At 49.7% G+C, this 9,689-nt stretch overlaps 1 protein-coding gene across 1 annotated transcript; it reads right to left on the bottom strand.

Moving 5' to 3' along the window:
* Positions 1-1,634: 1,634 nt before the first annotated feature.
* On the bottom strand, positions 1,635-5,187 carry IER5L (immediate early response 5 like). The gene has a single exon (XM_061604292.1). It carries the CDS (start codon positions 4,610-4,612, stop codon positions 3,281-3,283), a length of 1,332 nt encoding a protein of 443 aa, XP_061460276.1. The 5' UTR covers positions 4,613-5,187; the 3' UTR covers positions 1,635-3,280.
* Between the last annotated feature and the right edge of the window lie 4,502 nt (positions 5,188-9,689).

Raw genomic sequence — 9,689 nt, forward strand, 5'->3', positions numbered from 1 at the left:
GCCTTAATAATAACTTTTCCAACTTAAAGATAAAGGTGTAGCGTGTTGATCTTTTCAATACAAAATACGTTCGGTGCAGAACAGGGGCCGTCTCTCTCTCTCTCTGTGTATAGATAAAAACAATGTTTCCCTTTCCCCAAACAAACGGAAGGCAGCAATTTGTTACCTTTAAAATTAATCAAGCAATCGAAGGAGTTAAAAACACAGCCACGCACCAGTCTCCGATTTGGAATGTGCACATATTTTTGCAAAACCTCCAACCTGCGCTGCGTTTTAAGAGCACCTCCGGACGCCTGACTTTAAAATATAAAATAATAATAAAAACTATTCTGAGGTCAGCCTGTAGGTGGTCAGAAAATCTTTTTTATTGCCTCCATTCATTCGGTTGAAAAGAGGGGTGTGCGTGTGGAAAATACACTCATACACCACCAAGTGGTACAAGGCAGATTAACCAACTAAAAAACTCAGGATGTATTAAAAAAAACATCAGAAGCACATCCTAGCCCTAGGCACAGGGGACAACTGGCACTGAGGCCTCCTCACAAACTTGATCTCTCACCAACCCCCATATGTCCTTCCAAATTCATCCTTCCTTTTTTAAAAAATAAAACGCTCGCAAGCCTTGTGATCCCAAAACATGCTTATTTGCGAGTAACTTGCTGGCACTCTTTTGAGAAAACATCCTTGGGATGAGGGGAAACTGAGCACATGAAAAAGTGCAGGGTTTTTTGTTGTTGTGTAAAATCCCCTCCAGATTCATGTTTGCCCACAATCAAAAACAAATCCCGTTTTGAAAAAGACAGAATTTTGCATCTGGACTCCTTCATCTAACTAAATTCAGGGTTTATTTTCTCTGCTGTTGATTTTCTTCGCTCTACAGTTCTCATCCCAACTCTTCCAAATTGGCATCTCCTGCAGGCAAGAAACCCCTCCCTGTTAAAATTCAGGGGTGATGTGCTTAAAATCTCCCACCCCATGGCAATGTGATGCAGTGGCTAGAGTGCTGGACTAGGACCTCAGCCACGAAGCACACCATGGGCAAGTCACTGCCTCTCATCCTAACCTACCTCACAGGGTTGTTATGGGGATTAAATTAGGAAGGGGAGAACCATGCATGCCACTTTGAGCTCCTTGGAGGACAGTGAGATATAAATAGCAAATAACCTCTGATTAAGCAGAGAAACTATTTTGCCCATATCACCTGAGGAGTTCAACATCTGCTCCAAAGATGGGCACAAAAACAATAGAGAAAAACTACAGAAAGCCCTTTTGAAGAGTTTTTTATTTGCGTTAGATAAAATACTAAAATGTAAAGGTCTGGGATGATTTAGGAAGAACCCTTCATGAATCAGTTATGAGATTAAAAAAAGCCTCAAAGCTTATTCTAAAAGCCTGCTCCACTGTTTGTTTACCCAGACCAATGGTGTTGCACCCGCAAAATGTGCACAACATTGCAGAGCAGCCATTTTACTCTAGAGTAGATGCTACTGAAATCAATGAGATTTAATTCCAAGAAGTGGAGCACAGTTCTGGATCTTGCTGTAAACTCAGCTTGATGTAGCTCTTGAGAATGGCCTTTTGAATGTCTATAGCCAATTTCCTTAGGGGTTGGGCTGAAAAGGGAGACACACATGTTGACTTTTTTATAATTGGACTTTTTATTAAGATTATAAATTTAAACAAATCTGAACAGTTTTACCCGGTGATATACAATTCAGTATGCACACACACAAAAATATACAGAGATACAAAGGAAAAACGTTTAGCAATGCGCCCCTTCAATATACACAGTGCTTTAATGTGAAGTTCGGATGGCAAGCGGAAAAAGCCACCTTTTTACAACAAAAGGTTCTTTTTCCCCCTTCCCTTTAATAAAAAGAACACAAATTTAATTTTTTTTTAAAAAAGAAATGGGTGACATAAACACAGACTTTTTTTTTTGCACATAGGACCAAACAATGCTGGTTAAATCAGGAGAGTTCAAATCTTTTTTGGAGGGGGGAACTCCCCCACATTTAAAGACGTTAAAAGTGTTCACACATTTACTTGTGGCATTCGCACACACCTAGGTGGGAGATACATGATTTGAGAAAGGGGGGGGGGAGGACCTGCAAGGCAGCGATGCATGATGGGACAAGCAGCTGTCCTCTCTTCACCCCCCCTCCCCAAAATTAAAACATTTTTTTTAAAAGAAAGCAGTGTTGGACAGAACTACATACTTCAAGGAACAAGAAAGTGGAGAGAGAAAAAGAGGACCCCCCCCAAATTAGGCTACATCAATATCACATCATATCCATTCAACCAGGAAAAGTTGTCTGTTGTCATTTTCAGCGCTGTTTTTTGAAAGGGAGGGAGAGAACCACATTTACGAACACCCAGGAGCCAGCAATGCCTGCCCCCTGCACTCCAAGAGCCCAAGTCACTACAAAAGGGAAACTGAGCCTCAAACCATTTATTTTGGGGGGGGGGCAAAGAAAGAGAGGTGGTTGGAGCAGGGGGGGAACCTTTAAAAAAGAAAAAAAGCAATTTGGAAGTTTTAGATGTCAAACAAACCCAGCTTGCACAAAATAAAATATAAGCAGTCCTCCCCGTTCCTTGCAAAATATTCTGGTTCTGGAAAAGGGAACGTGTCAAGTTTTGCAACTCCTGCATAAGGCTTCTTTTGGGGAGGGGAAGATGGGCTTTGCTTCAGGTATAGATTTCTCTCCAAGTTTGGAGAGCCTCAGTGCTGGGCACCCCATATCTCCCCCAGTTCTGGGGCTGGAACCCGCTTCCTCTCCCAAAGTAGGCTAAAACTCTATGGTGCACACAGAGGACTTGTTCCCCATATCCCCCTCCCATCCCCCTCCCTCCATTTTTTAGGGGGGATAACCAAACACACAAGAAAGCCTGGAAGGATTTAAAGAGCAAAGGGAACCCACCCAGACCCCAAACCCAGAAGAGGAAAGCAAACCAAAAAGACATAAAAAAACCATTTTTCCTCCCCTTGCTGTTGCTTTGTTTAAGTAGGTACGATTTCATCCTCATCTCTGCAAAAATAAAGATGCGAAAATCTTCGAAGTAAATTCTATAGTACAATTTAGGGGGCGGGAAAAAACATTCGCTTGGCTTCTTCCCGCCTCCCCCCCAAATTCTCTCTCCACCCCCACCCCAACTTCAGTCTTTTGTTTCAGGGTCGTCGCCGTCGCCCCCCCCACTTAAAAACAAAGAGAGCCAAGCAGCAGGCATTTCCCTCTCCTCCGCCCCCCCCCGCCCCGTCGGGTCCCTCTGGCCCTCCCCCCTAGAAGGCCACGATCGCCCGCGTCCAAGCCCCCAAGCTGGCCAGCGCCTGCTTGCTACAGAGCTGCCCGTTCAGCGGCTGCTGGTCAGAGTCCGGCGGGGGCGTCTGAGGCTGCTGGTGGTGGGTCTGGTGCTGCTGGCGGCTCACCAGCCCGGTAAAACCGGAGCCGAAGATGGAAATCAAGTTGGTGATGTTGGACGGGTCCGGGGGAGAACTTGCAGGCGGCGGCGGCGTGGGCGCCGTCGGAAGAGGCGGAGAGGTCGGCGGGGACTGCAGCTCGGGTCCGAAATCCTCGAAGCGGGCGCGCTTGGGGCACGGGGCGAAGGCGGGGTGAGGCAGAGGAGGGTCGCCGCCGAGGGAGACCGCCCCGCCGACGGATCCGCCCCCGCTGCCTCCTCTGCAGCCAACAGCTGCTGCTTCTCCGTCTTCCTCCTCGACGGCCTCGTGGCCCGGATAGTATTTGCGCTTCGAGCCCGGGCTGGGCGGTAGCGGCTGCGCGCCCATCGTCGCGGCGCCTGGGCTACAGCCGCAGCAGGGGCAGTGCGGGGAGCAGTCCTGGTGCAAGTAGCCGTTCTCCACCGTCGTCACCACGTGCGTGTCCAAGTCCAAAACGGTGGTGCGGCTCGAGCAGTGCGGAGAGGCGGCGGCCGAGGCGGACGGCGCCGGGACCAGCCCCGACGAGGCGCCTCCGCCGGGGCTGGCGCTGAAGTCGCAGCCGCTCGGCGGCCCTGCGTAAAGCACTCCCGGCGAAGCGCACGGAGCCGTCGCGGCAGCGCCGCGGTGGTAGAAAGCCAGCGGAGAGTCCCTGCAAAGCCCCGATGGCATGGCCGGGGGAGGCGGCAGGAGAAGCGGCGGCGAAGGCAGCCCCGCCAAGGGCTCCTCGTCCTGGGGGTGGCGGAGAGGTACGCCGGAGAGGAGCGCGGCGCAAACGGGCCCCTCCAGCCCCTCGCCACTGACGGGCCCCCCCCTGGCCAGGGCGCAGCCCCGCAGCTGCCCTTGCTGGAGACCCTCCTCTTGCTCGTCCGCCTCGCCGGCCAAGTGGAGCGCGCGGAAGTCCGCGATCGCGCCCGCCGAAGCGCCTGCTCCCGGCGGCATCCCCAAGATGAGCCCGCCGCCGCCTTCCTGGTAAGGGTGCTGGTGGTGTTGGTGATGCTGCTGGCGGCGGTAGAGCTCGGCGTAGCGCTCGCTCAGGTAGAGCTGCCGGGCGTTGCGGAGGACGTAGGAGACTAGCAGGTTCTTGTGGAGTTTGATGCCGCCGCGCTGCGTGCGGGAGCTGTGGATCTTGCGCAGCGAGAGGCTGATCAGGGTCTGGGCGTCCAGGGCGCACTCCATCCCGATGGCTGCGACGGGCTCTCAGCGCCGGCCCTCGCCGCCCCCCCGTCCGGCCCGCATCCGCCCCAAGGCCGGCGTGGAGCGGGGCTCGTCCTCAGCAGCTCGCCATGCCCGGGCGCCTCAGCCCCGAACCGCGCCCCTCGCTCGCTCTCCCCGGCTTCCCCCGCTGCTCCGGCTGCTTCCTGCCCGCCCGCGCTTGGTAAAGCGCACAAGGCAATAAGCCCTGGCTTTACCAACCCCCGCTATTTATAGGGCTTCCCCCCCGCCGCGCCCCTCGGCCTATGGGAGCCCGCCTTGCCGATAGATTGGCAGCCCGTGCCCGCCCCGGAGAGGCCCAGCCGGCCAATGGAGGCGAGGCGGTTCCTTTGTGCTATTCAAATACCTAACAGGCTTTTTGGTGAGAGAGAGAGAGAGAGAGAGAAGCAAGCGGGGCGGGCGGGGGACGGTCCTCCGGAGAGCAGCGCCAGGCCCGCGGAGCGAGCCCGCCCGGGGCCGCAGACAGAGCCCGCCCGAGCGGCGGGGAGCCCCTGGAGGCCCGTCGGGGGCTTTCGGAGGGGCCGGAGCCGTCGGAAGCGGGGCGCTGCTGGAGGGAGCCCCGGCGCGAGGTGCGCCCTAGCCTTCTCCCGGCCGCCTGGCTCCTGGCGCAGGGGAGCCCCTCGCCACGTGCGCGGAGGACAAGGGGGCGGGGCCCAGAAGGGGGAGGGCCTCCACCGCCCTAGACCCCGCCCCCTTCTCTCTCTCTCTCTGTTTGCGAGCAGGTGCCGAGCGATCAGAGAGGAAGAAATGAATGAAAGATCTCTAAAAAGAAGGGAAAAGCAAACACGGGATGCGGCACTGACCGCCTTTCGAAAAAGTAAAGTTAAAAGAGTAGCCTGATTCTCGGTTGGAATCGGGAGTTGTTATTACTATTCCTATTCGGCTGCATCCAACCCACGTTTCAGTAAGACCGCTTGAAAGTCGTGAGCCTCAAGCGAGGCGTCTCCGTCAACGTCAGTGGGTCTAGCTGAGGAGGGCTCACCCTGGATGCAACCCCTGAAGAGGCTGTGCTCAGCGGAGGCTTCCTCAGAGCAGCCCCGCTGAAACCCATGGGCCTCAACTGGCCATGGCCACTGATTTCAATGGGTCTTATTGTTGTTTTTGTTGTTAAAATTCCTACCGTGCCAAAGGAGGTTTCTTTTTACTCTTTTTCACAGCAAGAGAACCCACATACATGCCTTTACCACGTGGATATGTTTGCCACTCTGGGTTCCTTCAGGAAGGGCGGGCTATAAATTCAACAAATAAATACATTGATCAGAATGAGGTTCATTGGTCCATTTCGGATTCTCTCTGATTCTCCTTTTCCCAGTCTTAAGTTTCCACATCAGGTTGTGTTTGTTGGGGGTGGGGGGAAGTTCTCATGAACATTAATTGGTATTTTTGTGCAAATGTCTCTGATGGTACACATTTATATTTCCATTGTGTGTTCTCCCATTTGCTGCCTCTGCTCATTCCGGCCTCAAGATGCACTTGAGTTAACTTGGAGACACTTTGAAGTCTCGCTGTACTGGAAAACTTTTGTCTGAGTTGGTCCATCCAGCTCAGTATTCTCTTGACTGGCAGTGGCTCTCCAGATTGTTACCTTTAAAGCCCTGAGCTAGGGGTAGGCAACATCTGGGGCCCTCCAGATTTATTTATTTATTAGATTTATATCCTCCCAGAGGAAGCCCAGCGCGGCAACCAAGAGCACTAAAAGCACTTTAAAACAACTTGAAAACAAACATTAAAACAAAACATCTTTAAAAACATTAAAACAAAACATCTTTAAAAACATTAAAACTAAACATCTTTGAAAACAATTTTTTTTATAAAAAGCTTGAAAAGCATCTTAAAAAGCAATTCCAACACAGACACAGACTGGGATAAGGTCTCTACTTAAAAAGCTTGTTTAAAAAGGAAGGTCCTCAATAGGCACCAAAAAGATAACCGAGAGGGCGCCTGTCTAAGATTTAAGATGTTGGACTCCAATTCTCAGATGTCCCAACAGCCAGCGTGGCCAACGGTCAAGGGTGATGGGAGAATGCAACCCAGTGCCCTTCAGACATTGTTGGACTACAACTCCCATCATCCCTGGTCATTGGCCGTGTGGCCTTCTGGGAACTAGAGTCCAGCAACATCTGGAGGGCCATAGATTACCCTGTCCATGCGTAATATGATGAAATGCTAATGAAGAGCAAGGACTTATATGTAGATTTAAGTGTGATCTTATGCATGTTCACTCAGAATGAAGTCCCACTGTGTTCACTGAGACTTAATTACTAATAAGGAGGGACACGTCTGTCAACGCTGGTTTCACTCTCTCATTTTTCCACTCTTAAGCTGAGTTTGAAACACTTCCACAGTAGTTTGCTTTTTAACAAAGTTCATCACAAAAATTCACCAGCACTTCAGTGTGCTTTTCTCCTGAAATACAATTTTTGTATGCATTTTTGCCTAATACACACATTTTTGAAGGCAGTTCCCCCTAATGTGATGCATCTTATTTTCACTATTTTTAGGCCTCCTTTCCCTACTATAGGTACTTCTATACATTTTTTTGGTGAACTCCATTATAAAATTTGGAGAACTGCAAATTTCAAATAACAGCTGTGTTTTTGTTTGTGTATTGTTTCAGGAAATGCAAATTAGGTGATGATGATGATGGACTGCCTTCAAGGCGATCCTGACTTATGGCGACCCTATGAATAGGGTTTTCATGGTAAGCGGTATTCAGAGGGGGTTTACCATTGCCTCCCTCTGAGGCTGAGAGGCAGTGACTGGCCCAAGGTCACCCAGGGAGCTTCATGGCTGTGTGGGGATTCGAACCCTGGTCTCCCAGGTTGTAGTCCAACACCTTAACCACTACGCCACACTGACTCACAAATAAGGTAAAGAAAAGGTAAAGGTGTCCCCGCACTTGTAGTGCAAGTCGTTTCCGACTCTTAGGGTGACGTCTTGCAACGTTTATTAGGCAGACCGTATATATGGGGTGGGATTGCCAGTTCCGTCCTCGGCCTTTCTTTACCCCCCAGCATATGCCGGGTACTCATTTTACTGACCACGGATGGATGGAAGGCTGAGTGGACCTCGACCCCTTTTACCGGAGATTCGACTTCCTCCTTTCGTTGGAATCGAACTCTGGCTGTGAGCAGAGTACCACTCTGCACCACAGAGGTAGGTGCGCATTAAAATACAGATTGGATCAGGTCCCAGTTTACTGTTCTAAGCCTGCAGTCTTAAACACACTTTCTTGAGAGTTATACCCATTGAACACAATGGAATGCAATTCTGAACACAAAACACAGATAGGGTTGTGTTCTTAAAATATATCCAGGGGAAAAAAATGGGAATGATGAAGATCTTGCCAGCACAAAAAGTTATGGTCCTTGACCCTCAGACTCTTGGGCAGAAGAATTTCAAGACACCTCTGCTGTCCTTAGAGGAATCTGTCAAAATAACTTGATCTTCTAGAATGACGTCTGAAAACCACAACATAAATGGTGGCTTCTCATTCATAGGACCCTAAGACTTATCTACTGGTCATAACAGCACAGAAGGATTTATGCGCCATGGTGATTTTTTTCTCAAAAGAACCAGGGTGAAAAAAATAGCATGTCACCACAATCTGGGTCGGCAAATGGGTGGATCTAGGCTGCGCTTGTTTATTCAGAGTCTTTGTTTTCAGATGAACAAGGAAGAAGCCACTTTTTAGAAGCACATCATGCATTGCAGAACATTCTAGCTTCCTTACAGATCAAAAAGATGAGAAGGGGAATTATATCCCAGGGACAACAAATGTCCTAAGGGTCATTATACACAAGATGCATTTTTGACACTTCCATGTAGGAAACTGTACATGCATGCACATAATGTATGGCTGCATGTAAGTCACAACAGTTAAGTCTGCAGAGAGCGAGAGGGAGAATGGTCTCTGTCAGAAACAAAAGCAGTTTTGTACAAGGTGTTGCCCTTGAAGAACGTGAAGTGCAGTTTCAGCAATAGTTTATGAGGTAGAGTGGGGGAGGTGAGAAGTAGGGCAAAAATGTTTGCTCATTCAGAGTGATGGGAAAATATTCAGAGCAAAGGCAGAAAAAGTTTGCACAGGCAGAGTAATGTAGGAGAAGCTTGCCCATTCAGAGTGAGGGCAAAAAAACTCACTCTGGAGGGCAAAAAAGTGGTCAGAGGTCCTGCTGCTCTGAAATCTGTCCTCCGATTCTCTCAGAAGTTTTCTTCCCCTACAAAAGAAGCTTCCACAATCGTTTTTTTCCTTTCTGCCATGCAGTTGTCTGACACATGCTGCAACACATTGTTCAGGGTCCTATCTTCAAGTTAGGACTAGAACAGGCAAGTACTGATGCTGTGTCAAGTGTCCAGCTAAGCAAACGCTTGAGTTGGAGAAGTTTCGGGGCCTGTCCTGTGGCTTACCACTTCTCCTGGTGCTGGGAACTGCTCGACAATGAGCGCCAGAAATTCACTCCAGATCTTTTGATCTGTGTTTATTGATTTCTTCTTCTTCTCATGGGCTCTTGGTTGCAGGAGGCCTTGCATCCAATTTTCCGTGCACGGAGTACTCTGTGACTTCCAGCGTTAGAAGATTGTTTTACTTTGCCGCTAGTGTGGCCTGGTGGAAACATTTTTTCTGTACTTTCAGCAAGTGGGGGGGGAGAACCTTTTCAGCTTCAATGTAAATTTGATCTTTGTACAGTAAGCTGCTTTCTACACATGCTTGCACCTCCCTCTCTATTCACCCAGGCAAGCAGAGGCTTGGTCAGAGTTCAAGGATGTGTGCGAATTGGGGCAGGTGAGGGGTGTGGCTTCTGGTTGGTCACTGTGAGAACAGGATGCTGGACTAGCTGGGTTTTAGGGGCCTAATCCAGGAGGTGCTCCTTATATTCTCAATTAGCTTACCAATGCCAAGATATCTGTGCTATGGTGAACCCTTTCTTGCCTAACATAGGCGTTAATATGGTAATCTTAGCAATCATCACCAATCTGCCACCATAAAGGGTACGCCTGTTTAAGCTCAAATGAGCACTGACTGTATATATATTTTTAACTC

This window comes from Rhineura floridana, chromosome 20 (assembly GCF_030035675.1).
Source record: "Rhineura floridana isolate rRhiFlo1 chromosome 20, rRhiFlo1.hap2, whole genome shotgun sequence".
NCBI lineage: Eukaryota > Metazoa > Chordata > Lepidosauria > Squamata > Rhineuridae > Rhineura > Rhineura floridana.

Bases quoted from the DNA above. Each gene is read 5' to 3' on its own strand.
- IER5L (XM_061604292.1), bottom strand. From the start codon at position 4,612: ATGGAGTGCGCCCTGGACGCCCAGACCCTGATCAGCCTCTCGCTGCGC.